This window comes from Dermacentor andersoni, chromosome 2 (genome assembly GCF_023375885.2).
Source record: "Dermacentor andersoni chromosome 2, qqDerAnde1_hic_scaffold, whole genome shotgun sequence".
NCBI classification, from domain to species: Eukaryota; Metazoa; Arthropoda; class Arachnida; order Ixodida; family Ixodidae; genus Dermacentor; species Dermacentor andersoni.
The window spans coordinates 100,676,166-100,692,282 of NC_092815.1; the positions used below are offsets into that span (position 1 = coordinate 100,676,166).

Here is a 16,117-nt window from a genome sequence, read left to right on the forward strand (position 1 = left end):
TCGCTACCTATTGTAAACTGCTGTTCTCTTCCAAGACTGTTAAACATTACTTTAGTTTTCTGTAGATTAATTTTCAGACCCACCCTTCTGCTTTGCCTCTCCAGGTCAGTGAGCATGCATTGCAATTGGTCTCCTGAGTTACTAAGCAAGGCAATATCATCAGCGAATCGCAAGTTGCTAAGGTATTCTCCATCAACTTTTATCCCCAATTCTTCCCACTCCAGGTCTCTGAATACCTCCTGTAAACACGCTGTGAATAGCATTGGAGATATCGTATCTCCCTGTCTGACGCCTTTCTTTATTGGGATTTTGTTGCTTTCTTTGTGGAGGATTACGGTGGCTGTGGAACCGCTATAGATAGCTTCCAGTATCTTTACATACGGCTCGTCTACACCCTGATTCCGTAATGCCTCCATGACTGCTGAGGTTTCGACAGAATCAAACGCTTTCTCGTAATCAATGAAAGCTATATATAAGGGTTGGTTATATTTCGCACATTTCTCTATCACCTGATTGATAGTGTGAATATGATCTATTGTTGAGTAGCCTTTACGGAATCCTGCCTGGTCCTTTGCTTGACAGAAGTCTAAGGTGTTCCTGATTCTATTTGCGATTACCTTAGTAAATAGTTTGTAGGCAACGGACAGTAAGCTGATCGGTCTATAATTTTTGAAGTCTTTGGCATCCCCTTTCTTATGGATTAGGATTATGTTAGCGTTCTTCCAAGATTCCGGTACGTTCGAGGTCATGAGGCATTGTGTATATAGGGCGGCCAACCTTTCTAGGACAGTGTTCCCACCATCCTTCAACAAATCTGCTGTTACCTGATCCTCCCCAGCTGCCTTCCCCTTTTGCATAGCTCCCAAGGCGTTTTTTACCTCTTCCGGTGTTACTTGTGGGATTTCAAGTTCCTCTAGACTATTCTCTCTCACCTTATCGTCGTGGGTGTTACTGGTACTGTATAAATCTCTATAAAACTCTTCAGCCACTTGAACTATCTCATCCATATTAGTAACGATATTGCCGGCTTTGTCTCTCAACGCACACATCTGATTCTTGCCTATTCCTAGTTTCTTCTTTACTGCTTTTAGGCTTCCTTCGTTCCTGAGAGCCTGTTCAATTCTATCCATATTATAGTTCCTTATGTCCGCTGTCTTACGCTTGTTGATTAACTTAGAAAGTTCTTCATGCATGCCCTGTATTAAAGCTGATGACATTACCCAAAAACATTCAGTGAAGGGCTACTATATTCTACAGACTGAAAGTACATTGCGCTGAGTCTGTACTGTAATTGTTAACAGATGCCACATTTGTAGTGGATGCCGCTTGATCATCAACTCATTAACTGCTAATCCTGACACTAGCGCTGACAGGGGGGGGGGGGTGAAACCCCTCACCTGAAATTTTCTGACAACCCTTCACCTTCCTCCCTTTCCCATGAAACAGAAAGTTTCTAGAGGTGGACTCCAAAAGAGCAACATGGCTGAACGGGAAAGCTTGAATGTGAAAGCAAGATGAGGACTAGTGGCAGTCCAAAGGGGGAAGGGTTGTCATGGAGGTGATCCCCTCTCCCATGCACAGCACAGTGCAGCCCCACTCATGGCACACCTCTACCTCATTCCGGATTGTGTCAACCATAACTGCTGAGGGGGGATCAGCACTAAAAATTTCACACACAGATAAAGATGGGAAGAGTGCATGCATAAAACGCAAGGGAATTGTTGCTCCCCCCCGGCCTTCATGTAGTCGAAGAGCTTATCATTTGTGGTACTTGACCGAATCGTTGACCATGCTGCACGGAAGAAAAGCATTCCAAAAATAATGCGGCTTGCTTGTCTAGGACACACACAAAAAGCACACACCTCTATTCTTTTTTTTCTGTTTCCTTCACTTGGTTCTGACTTTCATTATGTTAATAAACTTCAGAAGAGCTTGCTGCTAGGCTAGTTTGTACATGCTGGTAAGAATGAAAACAGAGCAAAAAAATAGACAAGAAAGAAAGACCTACAGAACGCTGATTTGCGCACGGTAAGATATACAAGGACAGGAGTGCTGGGCCAGGGAAGCTAAGAAATCACCACAACAAACAGCTGGGAGGGCAGGTAGGCGGATAGCCTCGATCACACAGAAACAAAAATATAGGAATGTTAGCCGCTACCGTTTCCAGTGAATGTTTAACAGTGTGACAGTGACTAACAGAAAAGAATTTTCACAAGAGAAGTGAGGTGATGGATATGAGAGGGGGGGAGGAGGACATGCATAAAAGGCATCAAGAACGAAATTGGCAGATAACTATAGAGATAGGGAGAGCATCTTGTCACTGCCCAATCGCTCAACACCAGACAGCCATGGCCAGTTGCCTAGCTGAGGCCCACTGACCCCCTCTTAACACGTCCTGCTTGTTGCTGAGAGCCCATCCTAACTAAATGTCTCGGCAATTTTCTGAATAGACGGGCGTCAGAAGACACAATGCTTTCAAATCTCTAGGAGCTACTAGCTGGCCCTTATTTTACTGTGAACTATGGATGCTGTACTTTTCACAAGGGCTTCTAAACAGGAAGCAGCCCTGCTTTAGGCTGTCTGCCTCATCAATTACCGTGCATGATCAAATAACAATATGCGTCGCATGATGACTGCAATACCATGACCGCAAGTTGCTTCCAAATATCTCTTCAAACAAGTCAGACAGCATGTCACCAAAAGGGAGTGAAACTTACATCATATGATACTATCAAACTTTCTTTCGTGTATTATTAAACCTAGAATAATATAGCATGGCCACAATGCCAAAAGTGCAATCAAGTGATAGGCGACTTGCAAAATAGTGCTCTCCCTCTTCTGAATGAAGCCGTTGCCGTACTACTCACTAAAGATCTGATTGGAAAACAATGGTAATCTCCCCTCTAACCTGGGCTGCAACAAGCCTGGCCTGCAAACAAGAAGACACACGATAGTGCTCACGCAGCCTTGCTCTTGTTCAACCCCGTTTTTAGCGCTGTTTGTTTTTCCAAATCATGTACCTGCTAGGTCACCGACATACATTATATAAATGCGTAAATGAAATTTTAGTTTTCCTTAATATCATCATTTTGAAAAATAGAATAAGAGTGATAGCGTAATTTGATGCCAAGTGGCTGCATGCCTTAGCAATGAATAGCTTTTGTCAGAAGTCAAGCAAAGTGTTGTTTCAGCAACACACAAACATATATCCTCATTAAAGCATTCTGGTCCGGAGAGTGCTAGGAGTTTGTCTTTGCGTGGTGTACGACCTCCATAAACACACACACACACACACACACACACACACACACACACACACACACACACACACATATATATATATATATATATATATATATAGAGAGAGAGAGAGAGAGAGAGAGAGAGAGAGAGAGATGAAGGAGGGGAGGATGTCGGCGGAAACCCCCAGAAATAAATTTCTGGCTGTGCCACTGGATCCCGAGCTGTACTTGTCATGCGAATTTGTGTCAATATCGCCAATGACGAATCACATTTGTTCAGCCCGATGCTGTGTCGCTCCCACCGCCAAAGACTAGTTACGGTCAGCAATTGAATTTGGATAAAATTTTTAGCATTAGAGGGTGGTAGAAGTCCGGAAAAAACATAAGGATCTAGAAATATATTTTCAGAATCAGAATGGCATAGAAAAATTCATGGTTACATAAACAAAAATTTGGGAAATTTGGTATGATTCTCCAGAATCATTTTGGGGGTTAAAGGGTTAAAAATTTCGTTGATGTATGGCAATTTAGGCAATTTGGTTGCATATAAAGCATGCAGAGACCTCAATATGCCTGCAGCAGGTGGTTTACACCCTTAGTGCATGAATAAGCATTATTGCAGAGGCAAGAAAGTTCTGTTTCAAAATAAAATTAGCTCACTTATAACATTTACTAGGATTATAAGTGTTAACATGCATGTCTAGTGTTAAAAAGCTGATATTGACTTGTTTACAGTGTGTATCTTCTTCCCTCGTTAACTTGCTTCTCATGTTATCGGGCGATGTTGAGTCAAACCCTGGCCCAATGAGCAAGACTGAGTCCGCTGCTTTCGAATCCGCCCTGGAGACAATTGAAAAATTGGAATCTGGGCTGAAGTCAGTTCTGCTTGAATTTAAGGGCATCAAGGACGAACAAGCCGCTACTAACGAAGAAATCAAAAAACTTTTAGCGAGAGTCACTGCACTTGAAGGTAGTGGAACCATAACTGCTACCACTGAAGCGCTTCCCCCTCAGAATAGCCTGCAAGATATTTCAAGCCAGCTACAGCGAATAACAAACAGATGTGACGATGCAGAAAACAGATTAAGACGATCGAACTTATTATTTTTCGGGATCGAGGATGACGAGAAAGAAGATTGGGCCACGTCTGAAGAAAAAATTAAGAAGTTTTGCGAAGAAAAACTCGAACTTCCCACAACCAGTATGCAGTACGAACGGGTTCATCGCCTAGGAAAATATTCTACTGAAAAAAAACGGCCCATAATCGCAAAACTGTGTTCATTCAAGGACAAGCAAAGTATCCTGTCCGCAGCACGTAAACTTAGGGGGACAACGTTTTCAATTGGTGAAGACTTCGCGCCATCAACACGTGTGGCTAGAAGAAAGCTGGTAGCTTTTGCCAGGCCACTTGAAAAGCCTTTTAAGTTGGTGCTCGACAAGCTCTATATAGACAAACAAGTATATGTCTACGACACCGCTAGCGACTCAGTAAAACAATCTACCAGATAGCTAGACACAAGCCCAAGCTCGCAAAATAATCAGTTGCCTTTCTTGCCGCAAGCCGCTCTCTCGCTCTCAGTGGCCTACACTAACATCCGAAGTTTGCTACCTAAACGCGATACACTTTGTGGCTTTTTAGACGATAGTGACTCTGACATAATAGTACTAACTGAGACGTGGTTGAATCCAGATATCGACGACAATGAGATCCTGCCAACAAATAATCTTTACAAAATTTATAGAAACGACCGCATCAATAGGCGCGGTGGGGGTGTACTTATCGCCATTAAAAAAACCCTTCATTCATATTTTATCGATTCAGGATCATCTCTCGAGATTGTGTGGGCTGCTTTTTCTGTGTCCTCCAGTGCTGTACTAATTGGCGCCTGTTACCGGGCACCAGATTGCAACCATTCCTTTTTGAGTGACTTGCGGGACAGTGTCACTAAAGCGCTCCAGCTGTGTCCATCCAACCACGTTTATCTTCTTGGTGATTTCAATTTTCCGCTTATCGACTGGGAACATATGTCATCTTCATGTAACGCGTCTCTGGAACTAATCAATCTAACGTTAGATTTTAACCTGTTCCAAATAGTGAAGGCCCCTACACGCACTTCCAATATCTTGGACTTGGTTTTCACAAACGCTCCTGACACAATTACTTCCATTTCAAATATGAGTGGCTTTAGTGACCATAACCTCATCCAACTAGCTGTTAGCATCCCGAAACCCGTGTCTGGCACAACAACTAAACAAATTCGCGATTATAACAGAGCAAATTACGATGAGATTAACTCCCAACTAGAAGAATTTTTTTGCCAAGTGCTACTACCTTCATTTCATTGTCGATCCGTAAACGACAACTGGGTGCTCTTCCGGGACAAATTAACAGCATTAGTAGACCGTTACGTCCCGATAGTCTCCATAACTAACGACAAATCCAGCCCTTGGTTCAACAAGTCACTTCGCAAACTAAGGAATAGAAAGAAGCGTTCTTATAACAGGGCTAAACGCGTGCGCACTGCTGAGGCTTGGCAGATATACAAAGACAGTTTAAACAATTACTGCTCAGCGATATCTTCCGCCAAAGATAAATATTACTCTCAAGACCTACCATCGCTGCTAACTTCCAATCCCAAAAAATTTTGGCAAACCATATCTCCGACAAGAGATACTAACACCATAACTTTGCACGGAACAGAAAACATACCTATTTCTAGCGCCGATTGCCCCACCGTATTCAACACGTTTTTTTCATCTGTTTTCACTCAGGAGGACTTTTCCAATGTTCCAACCTTTCAGGAACTTGATGCCGCATACATGGAACCAATCGATATCACTGTTGAAGGCGTTAAATTACTCATTAGTAACCTCAAAATATCTACTTCCGCCGGCATTGACAACATTAATTCTAAGATTTTAAAAAACACCATCACTGCCTCAAGCAAGATTTTATGCCATATTTTTCAACAATCCCTAGCATCTGGAAAGTTACCCACCGATTGGTTAATAGGAAAAATAATACCAATTCACAAATCTGGAGATGTTCATACACCTGACAACTATCGGCCCATATCTTTAACCTGCATATGTTGCAAAATGCTCGAGCACATAATCACTTCCCACGTGTACAGCCACCTAGAAGCTCACAATTTCTTTTTTTCTAATCAGCATGGTTTTAGGAAGGGATTTTCTTGTAACACGCAATTGTTTGAACTAACGACTGACTTGCACTTTAACATGGACTGCAACCTTCAAACTGACTGTATCTTTCTTGACTTTTCTAAAGCTTTTGACCGCGTGCCCCACTGCCGCCTAATTTCTAAATTATCTGCCCTACGACTTGACTCTTTAACATTATCCTGGATTCGTAATTTTCTTTCTTTTCGAAAACAGTTTACTGTTGTTAACAATTTCTCTTCCCCGTCTTCTTCTGTTAGCTCTGGTGTGCCACAAGGCAGCGTCCTTGGCCCCTTACTCTTCTTAATCTACATTAACGACTTACCCACCCAGATTACTTCCTGCATGCGCCTTTTTGCCGATGACTGCATAATCTACCGTCCTATTCACACGACTGACGATCACTTGAAACTTCAAGCAGATCTTAACCTTATCGCTAACTGGTGTAACAAATGGCTCATGACTCTAAACTTTACAAAGTGTGAGGTGATGTGCTTCAGCCGAAAATGTGTAAATTCTAAATATTCGTATCACCTTAATAACACTATGCTTACCCACACTTCATCATATAAGTACCTTGGTGTTGTTCTTACAGATAATCTTTCATGGGCCCCACACATCACTTCTACATGCGCGAAAGCATCACGTTCTCTTGGCTATCTACGACGCAACTTGCGAAATTCGCCGCCAAACATTCGAAAACTCGCTTTCCAAACATTCATTTTGCCACAGTTAGAATTCGCCTCCCCAATTTGGTCTCCTCATCAAAATTATCTAATAAATATGACGGAAATGGTACAAAACAGAGCAGCCCGGTTCATATCCCGTAACTACAGCATAAACTCAAGCATTACACAAATTAAACTAGACCTACTGTTGCCGCCTTTAGATATCCGCCGCCACATCGCTCTTCTCTGCTTATTCCACAAATATATTTACACTAATAAACGAACCCGGTTACAACTACAAACACCCCACTCTTTTTCACGCAGATTACATAATCAGTTCAGTTTCATGCGCATATACGGTAGAACAAATGCATTTAATTCATCTGCACTACCACGTGCCATTCGTCTCTGGAATGACCTCCCCGATAACATAGCCTCCATATCTAATCCCGACACGTTCCGCTCTCAGTTACTCATGCTTTTCCCATTTAATACCGTTCACGAGTAACCAATCTAGTGTATGTTATCGCGCATTTTTGCCATGTTGTATATCATTTTCACAAACGGTTTTCCTTTGCTCTGTTAACAGTAACAAGTGTTCGTGTGCCTTCAGATATTGCTTTGTATTCCTAGTGCCTTCAATATTGTGTAACACAGTAATCTTTTATAGCACTGATCCTGTTGGAAATTTGTACTTTATACCTTTACTATTTAATATGCCCCCCTTACTTTATGCCCTGCCATAGGGCCTGTAAGGTTCTTTTGAATAAATAAAAAGTGCAGCATGTGCCATATACAAACCCAGAATTGTGACTAGCAAGAGTTGTGAGACGTATTACCGCTAGCTTTTTTTTATATGCAGAAAACAACAAATATAACTTCAGAAAAGCATACAGCACACCGCTAGACGTCCATTATAAAAGACACAGTGTGCTGCCAGCATCACGAAAATTAAGTGCAAGGTTTCTTAAATCATAACAGCAGAATTCCGGCAATATTTCAAATTCAACTGTATTACACATTGTCAAACTTACTATTCTTTACCAATAAGAAATATAGACATATATAAGCTGTGGGTATAATGATCTTTCAGGCATTTTAGAAACAAAAGTATGTTCAACAACATGGTTGACAAATTGGCTACAGTGGCATACACTTTCCCAACATTGATATTGGCATGCTATTGACACGAATTGAAAGAAAACAAACAAACAAAGGGAGCCCTGAATTACCAATTGACATCAACCAGGGTCCCTGATGTCTCAGAAATCAACTCCAGTTAATATGTTCTGTTGGGGGAGGCATAGAAAAGAAGTTTTACATGATACCTCTCATAATGAATCAAATTTTTGCCCTAAGTCACACTTAGTTTCCTGTAATACAAACGTCTGATAAATAATGAAACATGCTTTCAATAGGAACTGGAATTATTGTAGGCAGCTTGTAATTTAGAATGACTGTAAGCCTTTCTACAAGGGCAACCCTCAATCATGTGTGGTAATAATGACAAGGACTACCATCCCTGTCATCCTCATCATTACTGGCACAATGAATAACTGTGTATTTGTGTGCTACGCTTATAACTACCAAATAAGCCCAGTTAATGAAGTCTAGGAAAGCCCAGAAGAATTGGCTTTCTGAGGCTTCATTGACAAATGGTCTCATTCAGAAGCCACTTCAACCACCAAACCTTTCAGTTACGCAGATTTTTCCACGAGTTGTACACATACATTGAAGGCCTTCACATGAAAGCAAACAAAAACACTCTGACAACTGCAGAATGTACCAGCAGGAAACAGCCACAACCATTTGTCAACAGCTGAAATTATAGTTTATTGGTTTACCTCCAAGTACAAAATGCTTTTTTTTTCCCTTTAATATGTACATGCACTTTACACAGCAGCACTGCTGAAAAACAAAAACGAAGAAATTCAGCCTTACCAGGCCAGCATGAAGGTGAAGATCGCAAATATGATGAGCGTGAGTGGATGGCTGGAGCAGTAAAGGCCATGCTTATAGTAGATCTGGGCAATCCTGTCCTTGATGGTGTACGACTTGGCCGGTGACGATGTCACCTGGACACCCTGCATGGCTGGGAAGGATATGCGCCGTTGGCAGGTCACAAGACCGATCCGGCCATTTCTCACAGCATAGAAACAGGATAGGGGAGCCATGCTGCCTACACACTCCGCGCACTGCCCGCATGTAGTCCGCCTTTTGCGGCTGCCACCGCGTCTTCTAAACTTAGGGCACAGCAGCATCAAGCTTCCTCCAATCTCTCCCCAACCCTCACTGCTCGACTGCCCGGCCCCCCATTGTAGTAAATCTAATCTTTCTCTCCACCGTGCGTCTGCCTTATCACATTGTTACTTATGCTCTGGTGTAACACAAAAAGTTTGGCATTACTTTTCTTAGGATAGCAAAGTCTAAAAGAGCAGAAAAGGAAGGCAGGACGGCAGACTACTGCTACTGCTGATACTAGGCGACTTCCAGGGTCACACGGAGAGGGGACTTGCGAAAGCCAGTGTGACCACTTGACAGGAAGCTGACTGCTGTCAGTGCCAAGGCTTGGCTGCTGCAGATAGGCTGGGGGCACGGGAGGAGGATCTGCCAGATTGTGAAACACACTCTCCCTTTCTTGTCGTCCTGGATAAAAGCGTCTGTACTAACACAAAAAGATAAATAAAGGAGCAAAAAAGATCAACCAGACTAACCATCATTTCCATGCTAGCTGAACTGCTCTGCTTGAAGCTCCCATAGACACTAGCGCCAGAGTTCCCTCTAGCAAACTATCGTATGAAGCTATGCTTTCAGCCAGCTTGCATAAACACGGCATATACCACAACACTTAGTACACGTAAGTATCACAAGGTTGAAGTAAGCACTATATGTAAGCTTTTCGTCCCCAAGACCCCTCATGCATATTTCAGGAATTCTGCAAGCGGAGCAGAGCATCAAACTGCAATTTTACATTTTCAACTAATTTTTCAACTTGCAATAATCCAGCACTCGGCCACGCATAAATTCGATCCCCAATGTTTCCACCAACATGTCGTCACATAAATGTCTGTGCACGCTTAATAAGTGAACTCGTCGTTGTGTTTTATCTAGCAAACACATGCTAGCAGAAAAGAAATGAAACTGCTGTTATACTGCAACAGACTCTAAACAAAACAAAACACATAGTGTTATTTATTATTGCAGCTAGTTGACTGTTCCATTAACTGAGCACGGCTGTCAGTATGACATGCGCAAACAAATATGCCAGTTTCCTTTCTTTTTTGTAGTGCATAAATTACTATGACCAGATGCCACTTAGTAGCAAAAAAAGGTGCTGATAAAAAATTGACCTTTTCATGACAAATTAACCAAGCCATGATAAAATGATGACACAGTGGCCCTAACAGGCCCAAACTCACGCATAGCAATTTGGATGTAAGCTTCCAGAGCATTTGAGATGGAAGATGTGCCATGCACTACGTAACACAAAAATGAAAAAAGAAATAGCCAGCAGTTCACGCAATGATGGAGGTAGCAAGCGTAGCCGTTTTCTTTTTCTCCATTTACATCTTTGTATCACGTCAGATGTTTGAAACAATTTCAATGCAAGTGCCAGCATGCACATTTCCTGTGCTGCACAACCATAAATAGCCATGACGTGCCAAGAAATTAAGTTTTCTACAAGGTGTTGCAGCAACATTTATGTAGTGCATTAAGATGCCCATAAATAGTTTCCTTTAGAATATATAATATAAGGAGGTCTGTTAAATTTCATTGGGAAAAGAGGAACAACCAGGAAGTACAAAAGGATGAGCTACCTTAATATAACTTGTGACCGGAGTTATTGTATCCTATTAAAAACCAAAAGAAAGAACTTCAGAAGTGTATAAAGATCAGATACCTTGCTGGTATTTTGTCAGCTAGAGGCAAGTTTTTTTATATAACTGAAGAAAATTTCAAACCTACAAGCCCTTTAGATATCTATGAGATTAATGTCATACACAATAGTGATCTTTACGTGAAAAACTCAGTAGAATGCCTGATAACTGTTGCCTCCACTATTCTTAAAGCTTATACAGTATACAAGCAATGCAAGATGCAAACATGTATGTGCAAGAGCTGTATCCAGATTACCTAAGTGCAAGTTATTAGTGCAACAGAAATTCAACAAACAAGACTAGAAGAGGCTCATAAACACGGCGAAGAAAATCAGCTTTGACAAACACTGTACGCACACCATGTCGGCATTTTGTTTCAGATGAAGTTGCACAGAGAAGCGACAAAGAGAAGTAAAAATATTGCACAGCATAAACTGACGCTCACACAGCAAAAAATTATTATCAGGCTAGAATTAATTTGACAGTGTGCATGATTTGGAAAGCCAGATGGATTAAATTTTCTGTAAGCTCATCAGAATTACCTGTGCAGAAGAGCAAGGACATTTCCATATGGAAACACTAAGAAGGTACAAGTGTGGGTGAAAGTTTCAGTTAGGGTCTTAGTGAAAAATCTAAACTGACATATGAATTAATGCAAGCACCAACGCTGTGCTAATAAAAATGTTCATGTATACATTACTGCAAGTCTCATGCTGGTGAGGCATGTATACAGGGCTGCCTACCTGTACATTGCTAACAAAAAAGTAGGATGATGGTAACGTGCCATGAAAGTAAGCTGCAAGTTAGCCTTCCAATTTACTACTTTGTAAAGGCTACAGATAATCTCTGCTATAATTTACTTTGCCAACTAAACAACCAAAGATGAATGTGTTATGGTGCCTCAGGAGATAATGCTTGCAGAACTTCATCCATGAGCAAAGGACTACCATTTCCTAAAACCCAACCATGGTACCAAGTTTATTTTTCTACATTGAACTTCAAAAAGAAAGAAGAAGGAAAGCGGAGTCCTACTCCTGGAATATTACTATTACTATCAGCAATAGATGCTAGTCACACCAATCCAAGCTATGGAAAATAAAGGAAACCTATTTCACCTGCAATGAAGTCTCTCAAAACACATTTATGACCAACGAACAAGAAGGGGAACCAAGGGGCTTGAGTTTTGTTAGTGACAAGCACATAAAGCAAATAAAGAAGCCAAGAGAAGCACAGGTGTGATTTCAATTGAAGAGTAGAAATAGTAAGGAAAAGGGAAAAAGTGGAAGAATAGATAACGTGCCACAGGTGAGAGCTGAACGCACATCTCCCACATAATGCGCACAATGCTCCAAATGATCTAAGGCACCTGTCCTCTTGTCCACATTCTTAGGTATTTGTTCACTAGATCTAGAGCTGCAAAGCCATATTACTAACCAATCATTTTGAGTAATCTTTCCCTTCTTAGAACACTACATGTACTGCAGTGGTTCGCAATAATTATAATGGAAAGCTAATGTCTGTTTTGTCAATGCAGTTGACAAGTATGCAATCTGACCACTAACACTGATAGTAGATCCACCTACCAACAATTTGTGTTTACTTCTACTGCTACAGGCAATGAGCATGCTCAGAGTAATATCCTCGAAAAGCTAATGGCAATATGGTCTGCCTCTGAAGTCACAGTACAACGCTGAATGGGGTTACGGAAGACAATTGAGTGAAAGAAACAGATGTGAAATAGTCCTTGACCACAGTCGAGCTTTTCAAAAGGGGCACAGCTTGCAGTCCTGCAGTCAGCCTGCCATGCAATGAATGGCAGCTGTACTTACTGCTGACAAGCGACTGTCCCAGATATCGTGTCATTGACGTGAAACATACAATGAGGTAGGTGAGTGCATAAGCAAATCAGATGCTCCTGAAGTCACGAGCAATCACAAGTGACAGCAATGACACAAAGGTGTCGCTCATGAAGAGAGAGGAATGAAGGTAATAGTGCCGCTTTGGGAAGTTCAGCAAATGTAACCAGGTGCTTAATTTGCTTGATGCACCTTTGTAGCAGTCATTTCTGAAGTGTTTCAGCCATTAAATTCTTACTGCAGTTTTCAACATAGTCTTGACTTGTGAATCTACAACTCGACAATATACCTATTAAACATCATTTTCCGTGCTCACAGGCTTCCTTCTGTCTCCTGTATCACCCTCTGCACTGCAACAGGCTATGACCCCTGTAGATGTACATTTTACATGGCGCCAGTACGGGAAAAAATGGGCTCCGATTCATGGTATGCATTAGACTACAAGCTAACTACAAGCGCATTATAATGTGACTGCATCCATGCAATTCCTTATAAATACGTCCTCACAAGCAGGCAAAAGGCTAATTACTTAATGAATAGGCAAATTTACATAAAATACTGAGTGCGGCACTTTGTTCGCACCAATAGTAAGAATACCGCTTCCGACTTGCTGTTGTAATCTTGGCTTCAGGTGCAGGAACAAGTCTCTCCCCATGCTGTCTGTGAACGAAACCTCGACGGCGACGGTAACAGCGCAGGCAGACCCGACACTGCGACGATGCTAGACCGGCGGCAGAGGCGTCCTGCCAGCGCCGACACAGGTCTCGCATCGCGTCGTGAGATTTGAGAAGGTTGTCGGTTTTGCTCGCGCGGGAACAAAGGGTTTGCTCCAACGGCTCGGCGTTACCAGCACATCCTTGCCGGCTCGCGTGAAAGTACGGAACGGCGTCGTCTGCACGGTAGCTCGCACAATAAAAAAGAAACTGAAGTGAACGCCGCCGAAAACGACAGTGCGAGCGGTGATCTTGTCGTCCAGGCAACCGTGCAACTTGATTCTGAGGGTTTGTCGCACCTACCAGTAACTCACGAAGGCTAGGATTATTTCCACTCGTAACATTTTTCGCGCGTGTAGAAACGACCGTGGTATACCGATGGACTGCGCTGCCGCCTTCAACTCTATTAACCGCACAAGGAAGCGCACAAAATCATAAGCAATTCACCCATCAAAAATTCAAGTTAAACTTAAGCTTGCGTGCAATCAGCGCAACTTTCAATCGCTGCAAACAGTACCAAACGTGGGCTTTTGTACCGATATGCATGCCGGAGCAAAGGTAATGGGGTAATTTCCAAATATAATTGTGACCGCCGCAGTTTGCTGACAAGCTACTCATGCAGCGCAGACTAGTGCACAGATCCCTGCTGTTTGAACCGGTGTTTGTCGCATTCGCTAAACGTTTTCCAACCATACACATATTTCATGTAAATTACGACCCGAGTAATACGCTGAAGCCAGGTCATTCCCGTATCAGAAGCCACGCTGAGTGTGCGTCCGTACCGTAGTGCGGCCGTTTACCGCAGTCAACGCGAGATTATCGAAACTGACAACGGCACCAGGCGTTATACTATGAACACACGCAGGGTAATGATATTATGCTGAATGATGTAACTAGTTGCCGCGGGGCGCAGCTGCGATAACCTCGGGTTCTGAGTTCTCGCAAACGTAAAGCGATCCACTGATAATAAAGCGGATTGATCAAGGTGAAGGTGAAGCCTCGTCAAAAAAGCAGATGCCGTAACCAGCGAAAACGTTGACTTCACTGAAACCACCGTCAAGATCTTTCACACATACTACCTCGCTCACGATGTGTGGATTTCCCTCGACGCTCGTGGCTTCACTTCGCCAAGAGTATGTACGCCGCAAGGCACAACACTCGAAGTCAGTGGACGCCGCCGTTTAGAAACACACATCAAAACAACAGTGCGAGTCTACACTTCTTCAGTGTCTGTTCACGTTAGTGTGACTAAACAAGTCGAAACGATTTACCAGCGATATTAGCAGAAAGCAACACACCAACAACATGACGGACACGCAGAAACGCACACGACTTTCTCAGAATCGCCTCCTGGCGAGAGAAGCCAAAAGTTCGAAATAATATTACATAGTGGTTCGTTCTTCCTTCGGCAACGTCTGAGAAAATTGTTGTGTAAGTTTACCGTCTCGCATTTTGTAGCGCTGCAATCGTTTGCGATAAAAAAATACGACAATATTTACATAAATTTATACATAAATTGCCGGGGCACAGACTTGTACACATTACAAAATAAAGGTACTGATTATAATTACTTATTTGATTACAGTTACCAATTACGGCCCAACGAAAGCAATTGAGAAATTATTCAAACGTAATCGATTGCTTTTGCGTTCTTTTACAGATGTGCCGCAAATAGAAAGAGCTGGCCTGGCACATTCAGTGCGTACTCAGCAGCGCCTCATGCATTGCTTATTTGCATTAACAATTACTTTTTAAAGAAATTCACCAACGATTCTCCCTAATGCGAATTAATTCTGGGGTTTCACGTTCCAAAACCACAATTTCATTATGAGGCACGCCGTAGTGTGGGGCTCGGGATTAATCTTTAACGTGCCCCCAATGCTCGGAACACGGGATGACATGGGCGTTTTAGCATTTCACCTCCATCGAAATGCGGCCGTAGCCGCCGAGATTTGACACCGCTACCTCGTGCAAAATGTAGCCGCTAAGCCACCGCGGCGGGTGCTCCCTAAAGCGAAATTTGAGAGCAGCTCTATACGTGCTTTCATTTCGCGATATATTGGCTGGCGTGGACAGTCTGTCTCGTGCTGCGCGTTGCAAACAGAGCGAAGTGTGGCGCGACTCCCTCGGCAATCGGGAGATCGCGAGAGGCAGCGCGTGGGCGCGATTCACAGCAGCCGCTAAAGACGGACTTCCGCTCATGCATGCAGCGCTTTGTTTCCATATATGGTATCAGTGACGTCATCGGTGAACAGACGACGCGCGCTACACGGGCGCCGTCTCGTAGTCATCGTCGCCGCAGAGCCTGTCTTGCGCGGCACTACGCTTTTCTTCTCATGCTTTCGCCATGCCGTACTCCTTCGCTTTCCGCTTCATGCTTTCTCCGCTTCCTCCGCTTTTCTCCTTACGCTCTCTTTACTATCGCCGTCTTTCATTACCCGTTGCGCTCATTCGCTCAGCTACGAGGGACGCCGACGCTCGCCGCAGGAACGGGCGCCTAGCTGCGCTCTAAACTCCCATCGGTCATCTTCCCTTGTTTTTTGTCGTAAAGACATCATCATGACACTGAATACTTGCTCG

At 42.9% G+C, this 16,117-nt stretch overlaps 1 protein-coding gene across 2 annotated transcripts in view; it reads right to left on the bottom strand.

Moving 5' to 3' along the window:
- Nucleotides 1-14,879, bottom strand: part of SCAP (SREBP cleavage activating protein) — a 100,923-nt gene extending 86,044 nt beyond the window's left edge. For both annotated transcript variants that reach the window (XM_055076722.2, XM_050188346.3), the window contains exons 1-2: nt 14,617-14,879; nt 9,032-9,182 (exon numbers count right to left, since the gene is read on the bottom strand). In XM_055076722.2, coding sequence (XP_054932697.2) covers nt 9,032-9,180 — 149 coding nt within the window. In that variant the 5' untranslated portion in view covers nt 9,181-9,182; nt 14,617-14,879. The remainder of the gene's footprint in view (nt 1-9,031; nt 9,183-14,616) is intronic.
- Between the last annotated feature and the right edge of the window lie 1,238 nt (nt 14,880-16,117).